This window comes from Lates calcarifer, linkage group LG24 (genome assembly GCF_001640805.2).
Source record: "Lates calcarifer isolate ASB-BC8 linkage group LG24, TLL_Latcal_v3, whole genome shotgun sequence".
NCBI classification, from domain to species: domain Eukaryota; kingdom Metazoa; phylum Chordata; class Actinopteri; family Centropomidae; genus Lates; species Lates calcarifer.
The window spans coordinates 13,869,072-13,894,608 of NC_066856.1; the positions used below are offsets into that span (position 1 = coordinate 13,869,072).

General features: G+C 40.0%; 1 protein-coding gene across 3 annotated transcripts in view; it reads right to left on the reverse strand.

The window, feature by feature from the left end:
- Nucleotides 1–25,537, reverse strand: part of esyt2b (extended synaptotagmin-like protein 2b) — a 28,467-nt gene that overhangs the window by 1,933 nt on the left and 997 nt on the right. The window contains exons 2-19 of one of the 3 annotated variants that reach the window (XM_018695386.2): nt 21,209–21,250; nt 20,471–20,605; nt 20,082–20,158; nt 19,732–19,804; nt 17,550–17,639; nt 14,745–14,800; nt 10,378–10,498; nt 9,120–9,296; nt 8,857–8,939; nt 8,399–8,447; nt 7,963–8,052; nt 7,708–7,803; nt 6,185–6,247; nt 3,695–3,769; nt 2,076–2,162; nt 1,815–1,964; nt 431–789; nt 12–110 (exon numbers count right to left, since the gene is read on the reverse strand). In XM_018695386.2, coding sequence (XP_018550902.1) covers nt 12–110; nt 431–789; nt 1,815–1,964; nt 2,076–2,162; nt 3,695–3,769; nt 6,185–6,247; nt 7,708–7,803; nt 7,963–8,052; nt 8,399–8,447; nt 8,857–8,939; nt 9,120–9,296; nt 10,378–10,498; nt 14,745–14,800; nt 17,550–17,639; nt 19,732–19,804; nt 20,082–20,158; nt 20,471–20,605; nt 21,209–21,250 — 1,922 coding nt within the window. Of the gene's footprint in view, nt 1–11; nt 111–430; nt 790–1,814; nt 1,965–2,075; nt 2,163–3,694; nt 3,770–6,184; nt 6,248–6,887; nt 6,990–7,707; nt 7,804–7,962; nt 8,053–8,398; nt 8,448–8,856; nt 8,940–9,119; nt 9,297–10,377; nt 10,499–14,744; nt 14,801–17,549; nt 17,640–19,731; nt 19,805–20,081; nt 20,159–20,470; nt 20,606–21,208; nt 21,251–25,537 lie in introns of all 3 variants that reach the window. The other 2 variants (XM_018695385.2, XM_018695387.2) reach the window with 2 other exon arrangements.

Here is a 25,537-nt window from a genome sequence, read left to right on the forward strand (position 1 = left end):
GTGGACCTCACCGGCAGGCGTGCACCACCACAATGAGTTTGTTCCTCTGGGAGCTGTGTCGGACAGTCAGCTGGACCTCACCCAGGGGGTACTGGCTGGGGGCCGAGCCACTATAAACACAGAGTCAGTCAGTGTCGCTTCTAGACATCGTAGCCAAATTTATATACAGCACATGTGCGCATTAATGTGTGCAGGGATAGACAGGTAGCTTGACAGGTAGGTAAGATTAAATATTCATAACGATACATATTCGAAACAAATCAAGATGACAGTCTATCAGAGGAAACTGCAGAATTCAAATGAAGTGAAAAAAACAAGATTGTTGAAATGAGGGGAGGAAAAGTCGGAAATTAAGAAATATGGAGCAATATATCAGCAGGGACAGGAACAGCTGGTGTCCTAAAAACAATATATCACTTCTGCCATTTACTTCTGCAGCTGACGAAGCCTTTGCTGAAGCTCCAAAGTGGCGAAGGGCAGGGAGATATCTGAGGCCAGGCTGGGCGTTGACTCCTTATGTGGCAGATGTTTCTGAGAGCTGGACATGCAAGTGCTCAGGTTGGAGGTGCTGCGGAGAGGGCTGGCCGAGTACGGCTCGCCGTCCCTGTGCTGGAGGGTGAGGGTGGAAGCGTCTATAGGCGGAGGAGGCGTGGGCGGAGGAAGCAGCGGAGAGTCTGACGCCGACCGTCTCTGGGAGGAGGGGGCCACAGTCGGCTGCGGCGCGCTGGATTTCCTGACCTGGACAGAGGAGGGCTGGTCTGAGGATACCTGCTTCTCGAGAGACAGGATCTAAAGAAAGACAAGGCAGGAGGATGTTACTGGAAAATAACAAAGACCTTTTACATAAAAGAGCAAACCAAACAATCCTCTGATTTGTTAAACTAATCCTTAAGACTAACCCTTTTGCATAAAGTCTTCTCAATACTGCTCGCATAAAAAATGTCAGGTATTTTCAAGGACGTTTTTAAAGCACCTCAGCCAGATCTTTCTTTATAGCGCTATCTATCTGTCTAAGATGGTTCTCCAAGTCTTTAAAACCATTTCCTTTTGAGAATGCGTGTTATGAATCCTTATCTGTCTGACAGGTTGTGTTCCAATACAGGAAGGCTATTTCAGAGCACGACAATATTGGGATGCAGCTGCATTCGTTTTCTTAAATTTGATCAGTTGTGATTCAATACAAGATAATGCACTTAGTTCTAGTGTCATGAGGGGCAATGCAATCCACCAGCTGCAGTAGCCTGGTTTTTGTCTTTTATAGATTGACAATAACTGAAACTAAAAAAAGGAAAGTAAATGGTAGCATGATCATTTTATGTAATGGCAAAGGTACCTTAATGAAATGAGTGAATGTTATGAATGAGTTGGACTGTATACATCTGCTTTAAAAGCCAACAATTTTACCTTTTCAAAGCAATACAACAAAGCAATCAAGTGTCAGCTGAACCCCTCACCATCCAAAAGTGATTGTCTAATCATGGCTGAGCAACTGAATTAGGTATGACAGGTACTGTAGGTCAAGCCCTGGATTTCACCACTTGCTGAAATATGAGTAATACTCTGCCTGTGAAGAGTTTGGAGGATAGTGTTTTAGAGGCCTGAATCAGCATTTCCACTTAAAAAATTATCGAAGTAGTTCCTGTTGATTGACTAATTCATAATACTAGGACAACTACTATGAGAGGATGTTGATTTTTTTGCCTTCAACATTGAATAAGTGGAACATCTGCTCTGGTTTCCACAGCCTGAAATGGATAACCCTCACATCACTAATGCACAGTGGACCAGTGAGAAGTGAAGCAGTGGATGTTTACCCTCAGGGCCATTTTAAGTTTGATGGTGGAGCTGGGCCCAGAGTTCTTGAGAGGAAAACACTGAGTCAGCGTCATTTCCTCCTCCACCAACAGGCTGCTCAAAGGCACCGTCAAGTTCCCCAGAGTGCATTTGTGCTTGTCATCTTTTACCTGTGCATTAAGAAAGAAGATCTGCTTTAAGACAAGTCAGCTCTTCCCACTATTTGGATCCATGCACTTATAAAAAAAGACATGTTATCCTGTGTCACTGTGCAGCATTACCTCTACTTCAAGCTCCTGCCTCCTGGGATTGTGAACAAGGAATGAGAAACAGTCTTCCCACAGAGGCTCCTTGGTCTTGTATCGGATCTTTATGGGCAGACAGGTTGTCATTTGTTGGTTGATCATTAAAAGACATTCGAGAGCAGCTAATTAAAACACAATTCATCTGGAGAAATCTGTCAGTGGTACTATCAATCATTATTAAGTGCTGTACTTTGGAGAGTACTCTCTACTGGGGGCATGCAACTAAAAAAAAAAATCCACGCTGTTATTCCTGCACGCCTTACATAGAGCATGTATTTTCATTCTTTTTTTAAATTGTATTTTCACTTTATTCATTTTCATTCTTATAGTTCTACTTTATACAATAATGTTGTTTAAAACCTCTAATTAGCGCTGTTAATTTTTATAATCTACTAATTTAAGTGTGTCTTTGAGTTGTTGACTATGGCCAAATGCTTTACAACCACATTCACAGGTGTGTTGACCTGATTCTGCTTGATTAGACTTCTTCTCACGATTGTGAGGGGGCACATACAGACTTTAAGTTTGATGACATCATTTAATTACCAGTCTAGCCCCATCCAACTCAAACCTGTGCAGAGGTCTAATCAGCCAGAGAAGTGAAAACACCTTTGCGGACGCGCAGAGCTTTTAAATATGATGACTTTATGTACTGTTTTAAACAACAATTAGGTTTAGTACAATGGACTTTAATAAGCTCTATACCAGTGATTGGTGTTGATAGTAGTTGTTATGCAAGACTACCTTTCAAATAGTTATATATATAATAATATTTTTTAAGATAGAGCTCTCTAGGGATTAACTGACCCCAAACATGCCATACATAACTACATCTCTGTCTGTGAATTACTTTTCTACATAATGGATTTTAGTAAGGTGAGAACAGAAATAATTGATTTGTTGATTTAGCAGTTATTGTTAATATATTGTTACACATACAGCAGTGGACTCCAAACAAGGATGAAGTAAAGCAGAGGTCAGAAAAACACAAGGCTTAAGTTTATGCAAACTTTACCAATTACTCTCTGTGACCTAAAACTTTAGCATCAACAAGAACTTGGTCCACTTATGTCTTTCTTCCTCCTGAATAATTTCCCTCTTGAACCCTATATGGAAATTTCTCATGAGAAATTACTGGTAAACACACTTAATGTCAGCCTAGAAGCGCTTTAGCCAACACTTAATGGTATATTGGTCGGTGGTTATAATTCCTCATCTTTTTTTCTTGTACAACAATTTTCAGTTCATCTCTCTCTTAATTCCACAGTCAGAGGGAAGTACTCTGTAACAGAACACTCCAGAGAGAGACAGGTAAAGAGGGAGATGTGTTGTTTATGCTTCGATATGTCAGTGTGTGCAAGAATGTGAGATATAGTCAGGGAAAAGTAACAACTGTATTCATTCTTTGTTTGTCTAGATGCTTTTAGCAACTTAAAATATCGTAACATTGGAGGGAAAATCACCAGCACAAGTTAAATTTTTCTTCTTCTTCTTGTCATAACCTCAAATCACGAATCAATACATCATTTTAGGAGTACAAAGCCAGGACAAAATGGGACAATACAATAATACTAATGGATACTTATATGACCCACCTTACTCTCAAGTGTTTTATGTCCAACAGTGAACTGGACGTAAGGGCTGGGCTCACTGCTACTCTTCTTTGCAGACTGTTAAAGAATCAGAGAGAAGCGTGTTAGCTGATTCCCCCCCTCACTGTGGCACACAATGGGTACCCGTCAGCAACGGACAACATAATTACACCCAAACTCAAACATTAGCTTCTTGAGAGCTCTGTATCAAATACACAATGGTGAAAGAGTCTGTAGTTCAAAAGGGAAGGAACATTACCATACGTTTTGACAAGCAGGGCTGCAGGCAGAGAGGCTACCAAGGAGACTGCCAAGCTTTGTCTCCTCTGCAGTCTAATTTTAGCATGCTGAGTTCTGACAGCTAAGTATTATTCAGTATTCCTTACAGAATAATAATACCCTACATATCTACAGGCCAGAGGCTATGACAATGGAGGGAAAGTCTTAACTTTCTTGTTAACTCATCCTTTCACTTGAGGATAGTGCTTAAATTTGACATCTATTTCTCACCAACATTAGAATTAAGCTCCACATTGTATATGCAGGCTGCTTAACACAGTCACACTTTTTTTAATATGCTACAGCTTGAACTGATAAGGCACTTGACATAAAAAATGAAATGCATTGGGTTTCACTTTATTAATATTATATATTTGTACTTAATGTGCTCCGTTTCTCTAACTTGTAATTCTACCACTGATGCCTATGCCTACTGGGTATAAATGACACCTATCTTGCATGTGTCTGTACAGGAAGAGGAATCCTTGCTCTGTGGTGCTTCTTGAGGTTTGAGGTTCCCCTGTTTAAGTTTTTCCTTGTCTGAGTTTTGTGAAATATTGTACTTTTGGAGTAAAATATATAAAGACTTGTAAACAAAACAAAACAAAACAAAAAAACCTGATATGGTATTCATGTTCTTATTTCTGTTTGTATTAGATGTCATATTATTGTAGAATGTTACAGGTTGGGGGTATGTTACATTTTAGAGCAGCAAATCAAATTTCTGAGGATAGGAAAAACATGACCCATGATTGTTTGCACAGCTGTGGGTTAAAGGTCATAGGTCAAATGCAGCCAATCCACCTTTGAATCTGCTGACCAACAGGGAAGCCCCTTTCACTAAGGTGTAAAGGCAAACAATGACGCTGTGAAAATGTTTCCTGGCAAGGTTGTCTGTTTTCCACACACGCGAAAATATTGCCTAATCCCAAGTGCACTGATGTATTCAGATCTGTAGAATGCAATGTTTCTTAGAGATGTGTTAACATGTGTTGCTTACGTCTCTACTGTGATAGGAAGTGATGGCAAAAGAAGACCCTGATGAAAAACCGCAGCACATTTTATAAAATGTTGTCAGAGTCAAAGCAGGTTTCCATTTTCTTGTTGAGGAAACAAACAGAGGCAGAAGCTCAGTCTGTCACCTAGCCTGCAGCCGGGGATAAAAAAGAATGAAGCTAGTTAGGGGTAAACTGGAAGTATTTGTACTTCAGTTGCCCAGTAATGGCAAACGAAACTGGCACACAATGCTGCAGTGAGTTTTAATGTTGAATTTAGGGAGTGCTGCCGTGTGTGACAATGAGAGGCTTAAAACTTCCTGGAAGTGTTAAAAGCAAGAAGTGACTGCCTGCTCACTAGAACAATGTAGCAGTTGATTTCTGAGAAAGAGTTTGTGTAACCTGAGACTGTGCTTAGTACGAACAGCTGTTTTGTAATACAGTATATCACCTACTCATGTTGTGACTACTAAACAAGGCAATCATAGTTGTTGTGATAGTGGTTAATGGGCCTAATACAGGAACATTCATTGTTCCTACTGCCTGCCTCTTCCCAGCTGTATTAATGTAAAGTTTTCTCACATAATGCCACACTCAGTGCCTGCTGTATCTGTATATTTGTTGGGCAAACATATCTGGCAGTTTATCAAGCACTGGAAAATGCAGAAATGCTGGCCTGACAAGTTTGGGTTCCTTATCCTGAATTCCTGATCATAAGTTTCTCACATGAGTTGGACATGATCAGCTTCTACATTTAGTAACACAAGCTGAGTTTCTCTGTGTGTTTGCCGTTGAAAACCACAATGAAACAATGAAAGAAAGCACATGTAAAGGACTGTTGGATACGGGTCAGGAGAACAGTCTCTGTTTTGATATGAACGCTGCAAAAGTGGCCACAGTTTCAATCAACCATAAAGACTGAAGATTGAAAATTGTTCTCTCACTTTAGAAACATTTGAGTTCAACATTAGACTTTTGCATGCACAATCACACAAGCTGGGAAGTGTGGAAAATCATGTGTCATTACAAATAAGACAAACGAGGTGCACGGCACAACCAAGGCATAAAAGAGAATGCAGTCATCCATCTTCATGCACATTTTAGTTTTTTTTTTTTCATAATCATCACAATCACATGACGGTGGATGGTGCACTTGAGGGCCAACACGGATGAAACACAGGGCGTGATCTGTACATGCAGTCCATTTTTCCCACATTACCTTCAGGGCCTTAAAGACTGAGACTTGCTTCAACCCGTCATAGGTGAAATCTGACAGGTTGCTCTTTAAGCCACAAGGAGATTTGGGGGAGAAAATCACACCCAGAGTTAATAAGATGGGAGTGATTCAGCATGATTAAGAGGCATGAAGAAAAAAAACCCAGAAAATATGTTGAAATATGTACTGAAACATATATGATAAGGGGCAATAAATAAAAAGTAGAGTGAGGGATGACAGTACTGACACTGCAGGGCGCTAACAATGAAAACACAGGTCAGAATAATGAGGGCAGAATAATGAGGGTATTTCCAACAAGGAAGACTCAGAGAAGCTAGTTTGACACACTGGTGTCTTCTTTAACAAGTGCCAGGCTTTCTGTATCTGCTCATTATGAGCTCTGTCGGTGAGCTCTTTGTACTGTAGGTATTTCATATTTCAGCCTTGAACTAAGCACCTGATTTAGTGGAATGTGCATCTGCATAACAAGCAGACGTCGCTGCTCGCATGGCTGAGTCCTCTGTTTTGAAGGATCTGCTCCGTGTTAATGGTTATTGGAGACTCAGAGTCACTTTCGTTAGACACTGCAGTAAAACCGTGTAGCTAACACATGCGTGTTTTAAGGACTCCCATTACTGTCCAATCCACACCACTGCACACCACTAATGCTAACACCATCAGGATGCAAACGTTCTCGTGGACTCACAAATATTGTTCTATACTCTGAGGCATTGGTCTCGCAAAAGACAAGGCCAGAGGCTCTCCTCTCACTTAAGTTTCCACAGCCTAAACTGCCTGTGAAGACGCTCTTAGGTGAAGAAGAAAAAAGAATAAAGAGAAGATGGTAAAGTTAAGAGCACTGAATGTTGAAATCCCATTTAGATATTAAACTGAAGGACCCCAGATTCTTTATAGGTAAGTTTTATGACCTTTGGTGCAGTGACAGCTTTTCAAACTTCTTTAGACAAACATAAAAATTCACAAGGTTTCTCTAAGCTACTGAAAAGTAGAGGTTTTAAAGGTTACAACTGCTATAAAAATTTGATATGAGACAGATTCTGACTTGATTATATAACTTGCTAAAAAACCTGTTGATTTGGCACTATAGGCTACATCCATAATGCACAGCTGTTCTTTTATGGCCAGGTTTAGGGCAGCTAGGGATGATGAGGACAGAAATGTAACAACCTGCCCTGGTTGTTTGGTTCATGGAGCATAAAAAGCAAACTGATGATGTCACCCAAGAGTTGCAAAGCGTGAAACATTATGGCACATAAATGGGAGTGGAGCATGGCTGCACGTTGACCCACAATCCCTATTTAAATAAGAGTAACACACTGGCATTTCTTACTGAACTGGTTCAGGGTGTTGCTAAATGTGGTGTGTATGTTCAGGGAAGAGAGCAAGAAGTTACACATGCCTGATGCTATACTTTAGCACAAGTGCCTAAGGATGTCCATTAAGCTACCGCATCAAAATAATAGCATTGCCAACATCAAAATAAATTGAACATTGTATTATCTTACTGGCAGGTTTTTTGCTGAGTCCAGATAGACCACCAGCAGTGCTGACGACAGCCCGTCATTAGCCAGGCTTCTGTCTGCCCGCACACTTCGCAGCACCTAATTGGACAGGAAGGACGGGACAGGCAGTCACCACAGAGAAAAGTGACTGACATGTACCAAACCACCATTATCGGTAGCAAGTGAATTAACAGTGACACGCTTCTACTGTCCTGCACCAGTAGTAGAGGTCTTAAAAAGTTTTTTTCACTTCTGTACCTGGTCCAACTTCTCAGGAATGGAGAGCAGAGATAGCCACTCCAGTTTTAAGTGGAGTTTCCCAGTAGGCGCTTCTTCCAGGTCAAACCACTGGAATAATGAGACAAAACATCAAAGTTAAAGTTCCTGGGGGAGCCAGACCATTCATTTCTGGCTTGAAAACTGTTTCACCAACCTTTAGGAGCTGTGCTACAACAGTGCATAAGGCAATAACTTAACAGTTTTGGAAATACAATTATTTGGACAGAGCCTGGCTAGCTGTTTCCCCTGGTTTCAGTCTTTATGCTACGCTAACTGAGTGCTGGCTGTGGCTTTATATTCATATAAATATAGGCATAGGGGTAACGATCTTCTCATCTAACTAAGCGAATAAGCATATTTCCCAATATGTGTAATGTACAACAGACAATACGAATGGCCATAGGAAGCATCTTACCTCATCAACCTTCTGCTCTTTGTGCAACTCAGTCATATCGATCATAAGGCTGTGAATAATGACAAATAATTACTCAAATCGGGATGGCAAACAGTGAACAGAGAAAATGCACCTATTAATCTGAACAGAGTGGGTCCAGTTATCGATTGGTTGCCTTGTGTTGCCAGGGTGCATTGTTACAGCCTTGGGGCAAAATCATTGACTTTGCCCTTGAGCTTGAGGGATAACATGTCTACTTCACTTTAACTGATGTCTACTAGCACATATAAATTCCACACTGCCCCCTCACGTTTCAACACTGTATTTTAGTTGTAATATGTAACACTGTACCAGATCCTTAGCTTGTCTATATATATCTGGCAAACAAACAAAGCGGGCTCTTACTATCAGTCAGACCTAGTTTCTTGTGAAATATGTGAGATAAGATGAGAGCAGGGCAGGAAATGAGGGAGACTCACCTTCCCAGGAAGTCATCCTTGTCTGGATCCTCATCAAACAGCTCAATCTCAAGATGTTGACCTGAGTGCTCATACACCAGGGCCTGACAAACACAGGAACATACTGATGTTTCTTCAAACAGGAATGTTGAGCCAACAGACAGATGATTTATGTTAATGCAACTTGGAAGAACAGGCTCCAAATGATAGTGCAAGTAGAATTCAAACTGCAATGGTGTTAATGCCCAACCCCCCTGCTCCAACAAACAAGCCAAACTTGTCACCTCGTAAACTTCGTTCCACTTGGGATGGAGGCTCTCCTTGACCGTTTTGCTCTGGAACAGCTGGTTGCCAATCTGCAGGACACCGTACGGGTCAGACTTGCCCTTGATCAGCCCCCCCAGAAATTTATCCTTCCCTTCCAGATCCTGGGCCTCCAAGAAGTGGATCCTCAGGACACCCTGTGGAGACATGCAGAGCACAGCATGAAGGGGAGCAAGTCTGAAATAGCAGCCTCTGACACTTCGAGGACATGATGGAGTCAGAGTTGATAAGATGTGACATTACCTACAGTACTGGGTAGTTCTATATAAGACACTGCAAGAGCAAACTGTGGCTTGTTACCAGAGTTAAACTATTTATCATTCATGTTTTATTAAATTCTCTACCGACCTTATTTAAATTAACTCTAATAATTAGGGGAACCCACTGAACAAGAAATGCAAATGCAGTCTGAATGGTAGCAGGTGTTGTGCATCATTATAAACTATAACAGATCGTATCTGTTTGCATGCAAATTTGAAATACAGCACAGTTTATGAACTTCCTTGTAATTATTTTTACTTCCCTGAACTGTAGAACTTCCACTAAAAGCTAGGTAGTTTGTGTAGATACAAAGTATACATTTGTCTAGAGCCACTATAAACACATTTTTTCAGTTGATCTGATCCTTTACTCCATTAAGCAACTGTGAGATGTCAGAAATAGTAACAGTTAGATTTGTTTTGTCCAGACCAACAAAGACATTAAATTTGATTTCGATAAACTTCTAACATAACATAAAATACAATACAACAAATCTTTATTTTTTTTCCATTACTGCTTGATGAATTACATGAAGGATTCACTGACAGACTTCACCATCAGAATTGCTGTCGATTAATTCAGTTATTCAGCTGATGTGGTTCCACATTAAAGTGAAAGTGGCAGAATGCACTGAAACATGCTCAAGTGTTTATCTTGTTTCCACGGATACAGATGGGAGCAGTCTTGAAGTCTTGACATACTTTTTTTGCAGTTTTTGTTTCATTTTGTTTTAAGGCTGACAGTTACTTACAAGACCCTGAAAACAATTTTATTTTATTGCAGAAAACCATTTTAATAAATGTACATAGAACCTATGAGATTTAACTATCAAGGACTTTCAGCTACTTACCTTGAGTTCCCTCAATGGTTAGTAGCTGAGCATATGAACACAGATGGCCAGAAGAGGAATACTAAACCTCTGCTTTAAGTGGAAGCATTTTAAAACTGCATTAGTACCTTTGGCATTGGGAAGCGTAGCTGGGCAAGTTCCACGTTCCCGACCAGTGGGATGGTGACACGGTTTGGTAAAACCAGATAACTGTAGATAATGTCTTGAATCAGACTGTCAGAGAAGCCACTGCAAGGAGAGGGGGAAGGGGTTCAGAGAAGTGAGGAGCGGAAGATAAACAGAATGAAGCAATGAATTATTTAAAAGACAGTAAGGGTGCCCTTGGGTTATAAATATTCTCTTTTAATCTCAGCTTAGTACAGTACATTTCTACTTTGCATGTGAGAAGATAGTAGGAAAACTGGAGTCAGTTCAAGTATGTTGCTGTTACTCGCCAAGAAATCTCTGACTGTCTATCTGATCACTAATGATTCAACACTGCATGACAACAACAGTGACAGTGAGGGCAGAGAATGGAATTACTGCTTGGTTTCATTTGATTCACTGAGCTGCACAGCTGGCACAGCTGGAAAATTGCAATCACAGCTAGAAGAAAATTGGATTACAATAAAAATTCATCATCCAATGTTATTGCTCAGCCTGTCCCTCGAAGAAAACCTGTTGTGATTACAGCGCAACTGTCCATTTATCATGTGGATATCCTAATCAAAGGTGTCCATAAACTGCCCGACATACCAACTAAGATTGTCTCTGGAGTCTGGAGTGATCTCAGTACTCAAAATAACAAAGGCTAAATCTACAAAATGAGCTGTAGGAAACACTTAAGTGCTGCCATGTGAGACGCAACAACGTGATCAGTTGACAAGTAGCCTAATAAATCAGACATTTACTATTACAAAGGACCTGATGTACGTGTCCCATGTGCTTTCTAGTTGTCCACCAGTGTAGAAACTTATAGGAGCTACATGACAACCTCTATGTAATTGGTCTTATAAATTTAGGGAACCCCTCTCCTAGGTTTGTTGTTAAATTAGGTACAGGATGCTTTCAGGGAAGCTGAATAAAAAGCTTGTGTTCCAGAGTCGTTCCCCAAAACAAGAACACGATTCAACTGACTATGCTTAACCAAAGCTAATTTAACAACTTTTTCCTATTCCCTGTTTGCTTTTTGATTGTCCAAAAAGTTTCATTTCTAAATGTCTTTTAAGTTTTATGTTAAGTCAGTGACTAATATGATTAGGTGATTAATAATCAGCCTAAAAGGGCATAAAATTAAGCTTTTGCAGTTTATATATCTGTTATGCAGTTGGCTAAGAGCCTTGAAACACCAAAGCCTTTTTTCTTAGCCTCACTGTTCCTGTAGCTACCGCTCTCTGCTTTTGTAAGGCAGTGTACACATTTATTCCTATGACTATTAGGCTCACATCCACTCTACAACACCCACTAATCTCCTCTTCACAGTCAGCTGATACAGCAAATAGGCCACAGCACACCTGACCTTAATGCACACCAACAACTAAAGCAGCTAAAGGCCAACCGATCACTCAGACTGAAAATCTAAAGTCCATCGGCAAACAAGGGCTTAATAATGTGAAACTTTTTTTTTTTAAATCAGGGATACATACTGGAAATACTAAAAAGCGAGAAGAACTCCAGGAGTGAGCCTCGGGATATGGCAGGAACTATATATACTGTATTTCAATTAATGCCAGACACATATTAATTTAATTCCAAGTTGTGCATAGAACCTATTATACCAAATCCAGACTCACATGACATTTTTCACAGGGTTGCCCCATCTCAGAAATGTAAACAGGAAATAGGTACAATCATTCACCAGCTTTGGGCCTGCCCAAAACTGAAACCCTTCTTGTCACTTTGTATTTAATTACCTGTCAAGACCCCATGCTGGCTATATATGGTCTAATCTCTTCTCCCTCCTCCTAATCAACTATGAGAAATTAGCAATTTCTCTCTGTACCCTTTTGGCCAAACGCCTAGTTCTGTGAAACTAAAACTCAGAAACAAGTCCTAAGTTCCATATCTGGGTCACAATGCTGGCAAATGTGCTTCACCTCGAAAGACTCTGGAATACACTTGACAACAAGGAAAATAGTTTTCAGATCTGGCAACCGCGTTTTGACAGATGGGAGGAAACCTGCAAGACCTCCCCTTCCATGCACCTGAAACAGTGTCAGCTGCTGCTCTGTGGCCTTGATACCACACTGTCTTCTATTCTGACAAAAATGCTGTCTGCCTGTGTGCCTTTTTGTTTATTTGAATGTTTCACTGTCTGGACCTTAGAGTTCCTTGTGTTCTAGTCTCCCAGGGAAGAAATGTTCAGTTATGTGCACAATGAACGTCGTTCTAAAACAGGTAGCTGTTATTGTTCCTGTTTCATTTTCCCTTTTTTGTTCTTGTCTATGCATTTTTGCATGTGCAAAAACAACAAAAAAAGATTTAAAAGGGAAAGAAATCCCTTAAAAAACAGAAACATCCCCCACTCTTCTTACATAATACAAAGCAGCACAGGCGCGACCACCTACTCTGACAAAAACTCCAATGAAATGAACTTAATTTAACCATCTGCGTTTGTCTGCAGTCAGGAGAAACATTCATTTTATCTTCCAATGAAACGGCATGCTACAGCTCCTCTCTGTGAGCCGATTAGAGACATTATGATTCTCAGGTGGGGGACTGATCAGAGCTGGAGCTTTTCTCCTGTTGAAAGCTGAGGGTGTAATGGGATTCCTGCTGCATCAGTGCTTATTGCTGCATTTCTGTTGCTCCCCTGGTGTAAACACTGGAACACCCCCATGTACAGTACCTGCTTATGTGTGTGTGTGCATACGCAGTAACAAAAGTAAGACCATTTATTCATTCATTTTAGTTAGTTACTATCATCCTTAGACAATAATGTTTTCAGCCATGCTTACAGTTATGGTTGCAAATTTTGTACAGACAGTCATTGTCTCCAGAGGATAAATTGTAATCACTTTGGTGATCCCCTGTCTTTTCCTCTAGTGGCCAAATACCTGCACAGCTGTACTTTGTGTTAAGTGCTAATTATCACTTGTTAGCTAGCTAACACAGCCAGAGATGGTGAACATGGTAAACATCATACTTGCTGAACACTCATTGTGTTAGCATTGTCCTTGTGAGCATGCTGATATTAGCCTTTAACTGAAAAAAGCACTGCTCTGCCAAAGCACAGTCTCACAAAGCTACTAGCATGGCTGTTGACTCTTATTAGTCTTGTTTTGATTCCAATTTAAAACCAACTCAACAGTCATGACATAATAGAACAAGTAAATAAACAAGTAAGACATAGAGTACGTTGCTTAATAATAACAGGGTTTAAGAGGGACACACTGGGCAATCCTTCAAGTAGGCAGCTGATGCTGTCTGTCTGCTGGACAACCTCCACAACCAACACAAGCACATGTGTACACACAAACACACCCATACTGCATTGCACAAGCATGGATCCATTACACACACACACCCCCCCTCTGCTGAGGAGCTAAAGGAGACTGTCCACTCAGCCCTGCCTGTGCCAACATGTCTGCAGGGTATACGACAAGCAGCCGTAATCTCAGAAATTCACATGCAGCATTTATGTATGTGTCACATTATTTGGGGTGTAAATGATGTATGAGCCACTCAAGAGAGTTGCTGAGACGCAGCAAGTAATTGTATTGGGTTGTTAGCAACTCTTAATCGACTCTCATTTACTCTCAGCTCAGCCCACACAACAACCCCAGGGGAGAAGACACTTAATATTAGCAAGAATGAGGAAACAGTCTATAAACAGCACTTTTCCTAATCTGACCTTTTTTAGCCCAGTTAGACCATGAAGTAATCTTAATTTGATTGTTCACAGTAATCTGTGTATGAAAACACAATTCACACATATTTAAGAGATCACATTATGTTTAATATCAGTGCTTTTTTGTAAAGTGCTCAATAGAAAAAATACAAGTTCACTTAAATCAGCTCAGTTTGGTCAAGCTCTTAATCACGTCAGTAACAAGGACAAGGACGCCTGAGGCATCAGAGGTAAGGAAACATTCCAGAAAACCTCTTTGGCAGAAAACATCTTCAGTACATTGGGTGGAATTTATCTTCTCAGATAACAAGAAAGACAGTCTCCAGTGACTCCAAAGTCAATGGACTCCAAAGTGATTCATAAGTGAACCCTACACTGAATCTGTCCTGCCCTAAATCCCTAAAAACATGCTATGGATATTCTTAAAAATAATAATTAGCACATTTTTGAAAGGTAAAATGTGTCAATTTTGCATTACCTTTATCAGGTAGAACCCTATAAGTGATAAATGGCATGAAAGAAAAGTTCAAAAGTCCAGGCTCCTGAAACCAAATTCTACAAAAACCATTTCATTTTCATTTTCTTTCTAACAGCCACAAAGGCATTTTCCTGATCAGCAAGAAAAGCTGGTTTTAAGTGACTTACTTGAGCCCTGGAATGTCCAGTAGATTGGTGAGACCAGTCCAGTTTATGTCTAGAATCTAAAAGAACAGGGAAAAAAAGAGAACATACTAGTACCAGTGGAAAGTGTGAAAGATTTTAAATTTATCCCAACACTTAACTGTATTGTCTCCTGCCCTCTGTGCTACATTTACCACTTGCTGTATTGGTGTCTGGCCAACAAATCCCCCACTGATTCATAACAGCAGCTACAAAGAGTCCCACACAAGTTGCAGCAAAGTAATATAAATCAAAAGTTTTGTGGATAACTAGCTAATGTTTTGGTCCATTTTGAAAGCAAAGCACTACTTAATCTACTATATTGTTGCTGTATTAATTATTCAAGAACAATGTGTGACTTATTCTGGCTGGTGGTTATCACTGCACATCATTTTTTTGGCTTCACATATTCTTCATGTGTTTCAGTGGATGCTGCAATTAGCAACAGTTTATGAATCATAACAACAGGACAGAAAGCACAGATTTTTGAATGGAAATAAATACAAAAACACCTGCTCACTGAAATATTTACAGAAGCAGCAGCAGGTCTCCAGTCTCATTAGTTTTCATGGTATAATTAAGTCTGGGAGAATATATCTTTCTATGGTACCAGCACATACAGGACTCAGGAACTGATAAATTGTTTTCCAATTTGATTCAGTTTCGAGTAAGAAACTGGAAGCAGGTATGTCAAATCTGAAAAAGGGAAGACAGAATCAAAGAGAGGTGTGAAAAGCATCAGCTGACACATGGGATGCATGTGTGCCTCTTGGCGAGCTTTGATCTGCTTCTGTCTCCAAGCTGAAGGAGCACTGTTTTCTTAATGAGCCTTTCCCACCCTACTTTTCTGCCCAAGATGCTTACACTGCAGCAGATGCACTGAGCTCTGCAGGGAAGAGGGAAGCACTGCAGGGCTGCAAGTGTGAATGATGAGGGGAGGGGGCTGTGTGTTGTGAGAATATGGTGTGGAAGGACACACCCTCAATACTCTAAAGCAGCCTGGTTGTATTTGGGTTACTACTGAAGACATCACTATCTTCCAACCATAAACCTGACATTTGCAGGTTACAGCCTCTGAATTTTGAGGATTTCCTGCTTTTCTCTGTGTGATATCATTAAAAATTTAATACCTTTGGGTTTTGGACTGTTGACAATATAAAATGAGCAAATAGCAAATGAAAGGAATAGTTTTTTAACATTTTGGGAAGTATGCTTATTTACATTTTTGTCACAAATTAGATATGAAAATCAACAGCACTCATGCCTGTACACTCAGTTTGAGGCTACAGCCAGGAAACACTTTGCTTAGCTTGGCTTGTTTCAAGTCTTTATGCTACACTAAACTAAACATCGGCTAGCTGTAGTTTCATATTTTGGCATACATACATGAGAGTGGTTTCATAATTCTCATCTAATTCATGCCATGAACGTTGGTAAGCATCTGTACCAAAATGTAGAAAAGAATGTGTTGAACTATTCTTTTGTGATTTCAATTTGTGATTATTTTGGACATCTGACAGCCTTAATCAATACATAATTCAGAATATCACTAGTCATAGTGAACACTCTACTGCAGGAGCAATAAAATCTCTTTAGTGGTGCGTGTGTTGCATATTTTTATTTACACTGCACTGAGTGGCATTAGTGCAATTTTACAGGCAGATGTGGCCCAGACCTCTCATGGTCTGGAAATGTTTCTGTTTCATTTGGCACTCAGGATCAAGCCTTATATGGCACCCTGAGAGAGAGGGACGACGAGTTTATTGGATTCCACAGTACACAGTGTCGTGATTTTTTTAAACCACAGGAAATTGCTTTTGCAATTTTCTCTCTTCTCCAGTACACCAATTTAATATTCCTCATCTGGAAGCAAGAGGATTGAGATGCATAAGTGTGTGTCTTTGTATACATGTGGGACTGTACCACGATTTACTGACTAGAGCCTCTGCCTTCTCCCTGCAGCCTCCTACAGTAATATCTCCACCTTGAGCTTTAGCGGAGTGCCTGTTGTAGAAAAATCTTCCAAAGTAGGGCTGGCTTGATCTGCAGCTATTTAAAGCTCTGCTATAGTTCCACTGGGTCCTCCCATTTGGTATAAATCGGTCAAACATTTTTTAAGCTGTGCAGCAGTGGCTCTGCACAGGGGCTGAGCAGGAAGATTGATGCCATGTGCACCGGAAAATATTGGATGTGCAAACAACTGTTTGAGAAAAAAGTAGTGTGAGATGAAGTGAAGTATAGTTTACACTTTAAAAGCATAGACAAGTTTATTGCAATGCCAGGGAAGAAAAACACAGACTGAAATCAAAGTGGGGCTGTAAAATGTAAAAAAACCCATTATACTGTGATTCAGCTGTGATCTGACTTATAAAGTGATCGTTTAAAGTCCAATTTATGTCCACTGTTGCTGTCTGAAAGGCAAACAGATTAGCAAAGCAGGAGCAATTGATTTTATGAGGTGCAACATTACAGGATTTTGTGAGAATTAAAAATACACTGAGAACCAAACTGGGGTATAAAAGATATTCAGGACATTTTGTGATATTCACAGCAATGGGGCCAACCTTGGCAAAAATAGAGTATTAAGAACAAAGAGCAGGTATACATCACAAAACTTTTCATGATAACACCAAATGGAATATCAGTTATATTGATGCACTATCTCATGTGCTGGAAAACATTACGGAGATACCTAGTTTTGTATTTCAAATCATTATAATTTCAACTACAGCTCTATTAAACAGGTTTAATTGAATAAATTAGCATTGCATTATCAGCATCTGGACTTACTGGCTTCTTGAGGAAGAACACAGACAGAGCACCAATGAGAGGCATATCACCCAGCAACGGCTCCATCACCACTCTCAACACGCCATGGATCTATGGAAACACAAGAGGAACACATTTACACACATACTCATAAACACAAAGACGGGGCTAAAAGGGAACTGATGCCCTTCTGGCCCTTGACATTCTTTAGCGGTGGGGCCGTTAGCTGCAACACATGACAGGTTGGTAACTCGATCACAGTCTGACTTCACACCTGCCCCGTGTCATCCTCCACCTTCTCCATAACATATTATGACAATTACAAGGATTATGGTATTGGAAGTGCTGGATGTGTCATGTGGACACCACACAGCTGCTCTAATCCACAGGGAAAGAAAGGATGCATGAATTCTAGCACTGATATATTTGTTTTGAAACAGTATTTGTATTTTCAGGGACGAAAGTAGAACTGTGTCTGAAAGAAGCAATTACCCAAGTGAACCCAATAACATGCTTGCTACCAAATCTCAAACTCTTTTTTTCTTCAGGACAAATGCCATCACAATAATTTTAAGACTTCACTTAATATCTGTGGCCAAGAAACTAAACGCTAGAGAACTGATCTGTCATTCTGTCATCTGTGAGATCCTCACGGAAAGTGGTGCTGGCAATAAGCTGACACACTGAGTTTATATCTTTGAGCTGCTAAGAAGCATGAACAAAAGTTTAAGACTCATCTGGGCCAACAATTCACACAAAATCACAAATTTTAGTTCACTCTTTATGAAGCAATACCAAAATCTACATCCCAGGGATACCGCTAAGTCATGCTAGTTTCTAGCTTTAGGAAATCCTGGTATAGTCTGTATTCATCCTTGTATTGACATAACTGTTTTAAGGAATAATAATGTCTTAAAGGCAGGATGAAACTCCAAAATAGATGGATCCTTATTAGTGGAATCATTTATGAAACAAAAATGGTTGTAATGTGAAATCAGAAAATGTCATTTGTATGTGGGTTTAATAGGCTTTTTATGTGCAGTAGCTTCGATGAGGAGCAGACCACAAAACATAGCATTGGGACCACATAACAGGCTGATATTAAATACATAATAAAAAGTCCAATATCAGCCAGTGTTTAACCCCACTCCTTACAAAGCCATCAGTAATCTAAGTGTTATTGTGGATTTGAGCACACCTGCTGTGTGTAATGTAAGCCAGCTCAAGGAGTGATGGGGACTAATGTATTGGTGGATGATAATGAGCTGCAGAGATATGTAGGCCTGCCTGAGTTACATAATTAGGGCAGCAGGCAACAACTGTCTCCCAGGGATAGGCCTAACAACACTTGGTCTCAAAGGAGGCACACTGTTTTTTTTTCTGCCTATGTTTCACTGCAGTAGAACACACAACGCAAAAGGGCCAAGGACATACAAGAGTAAGAAAAAACAGACTTCAGTAATCACGCACTACAGTGAGAAAGGGAATCTTCTTAAAGAGTGTGGTGCAAATTAAGAAACTACATATTATTATTATTATAACACAAATGTTTTATTTTTCAAAGTTTAGTGGTTTAAAATCCTGTTTATTAGATACATTTAACAAAGAAGGAGTTCAGTTCAGTTAGATCATTGAAATAATTGATGTTAAATCAAAGTCAAGTGCTCATAAGTGGGTCAAGCCTAGAAACAGTTGGGAATGCTGTAGAGCTTTTCATAATGGCCATTTACAAATGCACAACATGATTATTTTTTACGCTTGTAGTTACTAACTTTGTTGTTACATGACTGGTGACAGCCTCATTAGTATGAGTACTCACATTCCTCCACTAGTCCAGTGTTTAATTTGTGTCTTCAGACCAGAGTATAATTACATTTTACACTTACATCCCTGAAAGCTTTCTGCATTTAGACATTTAATAAAAGAGAGTGCAACAAAGGAATGTTCAACTAAGAGGAGAAAAGCTTCTGTCCAAATATATTCAGCTTCCTGATATTATCTGCTGTACAAAAGTCAACTCAGCACTGAAAAACACTCAACATTTGAGCCAGCAGGACAGACCTTTACCTGTTGTCAGTATCACTTTATATCCACTGCTTTGTATTCCCTTTCTGTCAGCCTATGAAGAGGCCAAAAACTTGTGCCAAGAGGAAGTACCTGTGTGAGGACATGAAACAAATCAGACAAAAAGGAATTTCCTTACCTGGATGCTCTTAATGCCAGCTTTGCAGTAGTAGCGTTTGATGTCCACGTCAATCTCTGTGTTGCCAACAAAGCTGAGTGACAAAGAAAAAAAAATGTATGTCTGGTAAAACTTCTGTACCACTTCTTTATTAAATCTAAGTTGTGTAAGCTTGTTTGGCTGCACTGTAAACAGACATCATGGTCTCCTGCTGAATTTCTGACAAATTAGCTGCTCAAGGAGTGTTTGCTGTAAACCACACAGTAACCAAGATTTAGAAATTTAAATACTATTTCTCTCAAATGCAAACATCAGAATAAAGCTACAGAGGTAAAACGATAATGATTTACACAGAGATCTGGTTGGCTCACCTGATCTGTAGGTCCATGATGATCTGTCGCTTATCCACATTCTCTGAATAAACCTTGACTCCATTGACCCTCAGGGGCTACACCGCAACAGAAGGAATCATTACGGCCACACTGCACCACTCCAGTCCATCAACACCACACCAACACCTCCAACCCCTCCCGAAACCCCCACGTGGTTAGCACAAGGTCAACCCCTCTCCTGACCCCACATGGAAACTATTTATGAAAGAAGCACATGTGTCAGCGACGTGCATGTATGTTCATGTCACACGCCCTCACCAGCTGTCTCAATGGCACCTGCTGCTAGTGGTCTGATTTGCCACTGAAACAACACATGATCAGCGTGAAGGTCTGTGGGAGCCATGCAGGGACACTTAAAAGATGCTCACTTTGTCTCCTATGTTGATTTTGCTGAAGCAGAAGGTGCTGAGGTGGGCGTTGGACTCCTTCACTGCCGGCTCGATCGTCTCGTGGAACAGTTTCTCCACAAACTGGCAGATGTAGGGCCACATCTGTTTCACTGTCTGAAGGGGATACAGGAAGAGAACTGAACTTCAAAGAAAGATTTGGGTGGAGTTTTGATGGGACAAACTAAAAACTGCTGCCCCTCTGCACTGAGAACTTATTCTAAATGACATGTACATGTATGTGCTGTAAGAGTCTTTATGACACTGTAAAACACTTTTATATGAATGTCACTGCATCAACTACACCCCCTTTAGGTTATTCTCACTGCTTCATACAAGTACATGTTTCACACTGTGAATAATATATTTACTTTAAAATATTCAAAGTCTAGTTCTATTTAAGTAAAATCTTGTCAAACTCACACACATCAAGCAGGGATACCAGTAAATGAAATTTTGATGTCTGCATCTAGATCATTTTAATGTATACTCAGGAGTGCTTTAAAATTTACATCCAGGTTGTTGCCATGGGGATTCACAAGGGTTAATGCATTTCACAGTGCTGCAGGAACAGGGCTGCATGTTAAGTCAAATGTGCTGCAGTGTGGCAGCATCCACAGCCCTGGTGGGAAGAGGAGAGGGCAGCTCCGATTTTGTCTAAGCAAAAGGAGGGCGTCACTCAAGCAAACAAATTCAAGAGATGGCCACTTAGTTCTTTACCTTGTTTATCCACTCCACTCGCTCTACGTCTGGGAAGTGCACCTATAATGGAGAAAAGAGAGCAGATAATCTTCATACAAGTTCCACATAATCTATTTGGTTCCTGTTTGAAATTTTATGGCAAAGAGTTGTTGAGATATTTCAATCTGGACCAAAGCAGTGGACCAACATACCGACACTGCATCATTAGAGCTATCCAGCATGGCTAAAAACATTCACAGCCAAAGTCCAAAGTGCAAATTTCCCCTACTTGAGATTTTGAGATTAACAGCTTTATAATCAAATGCTTGCCCTGATCTTAACTTTGAGCATTCCACTTCAGACTGTTTAGTATTACTGCTGCAAACTCAAATGTCAATTTTTGTAAAGCTTAAAGGGTCTTCTACACAGGAAAAACAATAGATTGAAGAGGTCACATTTCTCTTGGCCACTAAACCTAGCATTTTACATTACAAAAATAATTCAGAGAAGAGAAGGCAGAGTGTGTTTCTATAGAGCTGTGATGCTTAAGAAGATGAGAGATGCTTGTTGCAGGAGCTTTTTTGATATTGAGTTGTTGGAGTTGTTGCTTCATATAAAAAGAAAAAAGACAGGAGATGAAGGAAGAGAAGATGAAAAGGATGTTTCAAAACACTGTTCAAATAAAGGCCATTTGATTTTTGCATGGTTTTCATTTCTGCCTGAAGATTGCATTGACTGTATGACCTTTCTTTTATGATCATTTTTTGTGTGTCAGTTGGTATATAAGTGACATCAGTACAAACCATAGAACCTAATTTCTTTACTGACATTTTGAGTGTGAGCAAAGTGCAGTCATGTTTTCTGTGTTATTAGGCCAAATCTATTGGTTTTAAAGGAATTAGAGTTAATTAATAGTTCTGTAATATTACTGAACATCGAAATAGTTCTAATACCATATTAAACCATGCTTACATCCTGAACTATGCAACTGGTCTCATATTTCCAGACTTGCTTTCACACTACATTTGTGCTGTGAGACTGAGTGGCACTTTGACTTATCTTCCTCAATAGCTGAAGTAAATCAGACATTGATTTAACATGAGCTAAAGGAAAAGCCTGGAATAAAGTCAATACCGTGCACAAAGGTGTGCAACCATGCACACACCACCTTTGTAAATAACAGATAAGCATCACGGCCTCTCCATCACTCTGAATTTCTGGCGTTTATTTCCTAATCTCAACAGTAAGATGAAGTGATGCAACCCGCCGGAGTGCTGGTGAGATATGAAATGCCATACGACAGCTACAAGGGACAGCACTATTCCTTATGGAGGCAGCAAAAGTGCTTATCCTGCATTTATGTCAAAGTGTGAATAAAGCAGTGACTGGAGCAAGAAGATAGGGAACACAAAGTTCTAGTTAATATGACAGAGTCAGACCTACAGCTTTGTTTTGAGGTGAAAATGATATAATCCTCTGGACAAGACATTAGTAAAAGGCTCTCTTAATTCATCTGACACGGTGACCTTATTCAGAAAATGTAGGTGAAGCAATGCATGATTCACTCAACAGGACACATGTTTTAAGTGCTGGCTGAGAAAACTGAGCTGTGCAGCTGAGGGTGGGAGGAACATCTGAATTATTCACATCCAGCCATCGCTGCTGTGTTTGTGTAAAACTGAAAAGTCATTCAGGTTTATGTCTTGAATGTGAAATTAACAGTCTGCTTGGGTTTTGTAACTGAGTTTAAACTGCCTATAATCAGCACATTGAGTCTGGAAAGTAATTAGCAACCCAAAACAATATAATACAAACATATCTTTAATAAGACATTAAAGAGTTAATGAGGCTCTGGAAAGAGTCCCCAGAACCCAATCCCTGAACCAAGCAGAGACAGTATTTGATTCAGCTGACATATACACTAGCATCTCTGTTAGACGTAAATCACACTGACATAAGTGCATCGAAAGATCTGCTATAAAGCAGAGAATCTGACTCCTTTGAAATCAAGCTGAGTTTGTAAAGCAGCATTTTGGCCTCTATCTTGACTACCGTGACACAAAACAATTGAAAAATTCTCTGCACAAATGAACTGTGACAGGTGTGTTGGGGGAAAGCACAACTTGAATAAAAATGAAAAAACTCCCACACACTTTCTTGGTTTGTTTACTGCTGATGTTCTATGGTTGATGCACATAGTTTAATCACACATTTCATTTATGATAATAAGCTGTAAGATTGATGATAATAGAATAGTGTCACTTTTTCCCTTATTTACCTGCTACTGAAAAATACCTAATTATCTGGATGGTATCGTGTGTGTTTGCTTAATGTCTTTCATTCACTTACTGAACTAATATTTGTGGTCAAGTGACTGGATAAAAAACAAGAATATCAAAAACACATTTCAGTGTAATATAGGCCAGTGCAATACCACCAGTGACAACCACTTCACTAATAAACATGTAGATGAATTAATACCTCTCTTTTGACAAAAACTGGCCATTATCATCTTCATAAATGTAAAATTTGTGGCAGATCTGTTACACTGGATTGCATTACATTGAATAAGTGTATAGAATAAAGTGGCTAAAGAGTGTTTATGGAACTGTTCTAGTGCTTGCCCATATACCTGGTAAAGGTCGAGCAGACCACAGTGTTATAAATGAATAAATATACCAGCAACAAGTGAGACAATGCATGATTTCTTTTCATTTTTATAACTGCGTGACATTAAACTGAGACCCAGGACATTACTTACTGTGTAAGTAGCTACATCAGCCAGCCAGTGACTCATCCTGGATGAATAAAGCTGAGGGTGTAAACTTGAATAAGGAGAGGTGCCCTTTAGCAAAGGAAGTTTGGGAATCAGGGCAGGGCACTAAAAAGGCTTGGTGAAAGCAATACCATCTCTATCAAGATTCAGTTCTGCCTCAGGTGAGAAACTGGGACAAACCAAGATTTAGTAGCTGTAACTGGTGACAACATCAAGCCCTGATGACAGTGCAGTAATGATGCACCATCATTCACTGTGAAGCCCTGGAAGGTGTCGTGTAATTTCCTGTGATATCCCTGCACAGCCACCCCGGTGTTATATGTAGTGCTTAACTTGCTGTTTCTCTTACAAACCACAGACTCCAAGCAGAGGGATGCTGAGGTCACTCAATAATGCCTCCTCCCTGTAAGAGGGATACTCTTGTTCTACTCCATCTACTCTACCACTTCCATTTAATAGCCTCAATGCATCCTCAGCCATGTGTCAGCAGAATGAGCTTTCAGTTATTCTCAAAACATGAGGCTGCACTGAACACACAGAGTCTGATATAGAAAGTCTTGTATTTATAGTTTGATAAGTTAAGCAGCTGAGACTTGTGGCTCACATTAATTTGCAGTCTAGATGAGCTGTGTTTTGGATAGCACTCGATTATATGCAATCAAAACTGTTTCCTTAGTGATTTGCAAACTGGACCCCTGAGACTATATGAGAAGGATTTAGTAAAAAGAAACGTCTCCATTTCACTCTCATTGCTACCCCAAAAGATACATAGTGCACTAAAAAATTAAATAGGGCTTCTACAGTCAGTTCATCACTGTCTATTGGACTTTCAGCAGTGTTAGCTTGTGCAGGAGTCAGCAGGTAGTCTGAGGATGGATCAATGAATATGGAATATAAATGACTAATATAAAAGCTTTGTATTACCTCTTTTAAGGGGACTAAATGCATGAATTTAGAAGGCAACCCACTTACTTTGAAGTATTTCCCCTCATTCAGCACCTGGCTATGTGACAAAAAGCACAATATACTTGTTTTGTTCATCTATTATTGTGTTATTATCTGAGTCATATTTTGTGTTCAGATACCACTTAATTAAATGCAATCTTACTCATTTCTATACTGATGCTGCTGATGCTCCATGAGGAGGTCTCAGGACATTCCCAACAAAATCCTAACAACTGTAACTATTAACCCTGACAGGGAAAAGTCAAGAGCCACAGTCTTATCTAACAGTTTTGCCGAGATAAAGTGTTGCAGTAATATAGTTAGTTCACTGCAAGAGAGATAGCAGTCTGGGTCCCAAAATAACAGGGACCCTGTGGGCATGTTTCCTTTCCAGCGTGGTGTCTGGTTTACCATTGTACCCTGCTGTATTTAGACTGGGGCTCAGTCTAATGTCACTGCTGGGGGAGGGAGAAGGGGGGACAGCTGCTTCATCACAGCTTTACAGCTCAACTCTGCTCCTCCTGCTATTGACAGCTGATTGTTTTTTTCCTGGAAACTCAAAAATATTGTTGACAAAAATACTACACACACATGCTCTACGGAGAAACAGCCCAGCTCGGGTAAAGGTATGTAGACATTATTTTGTC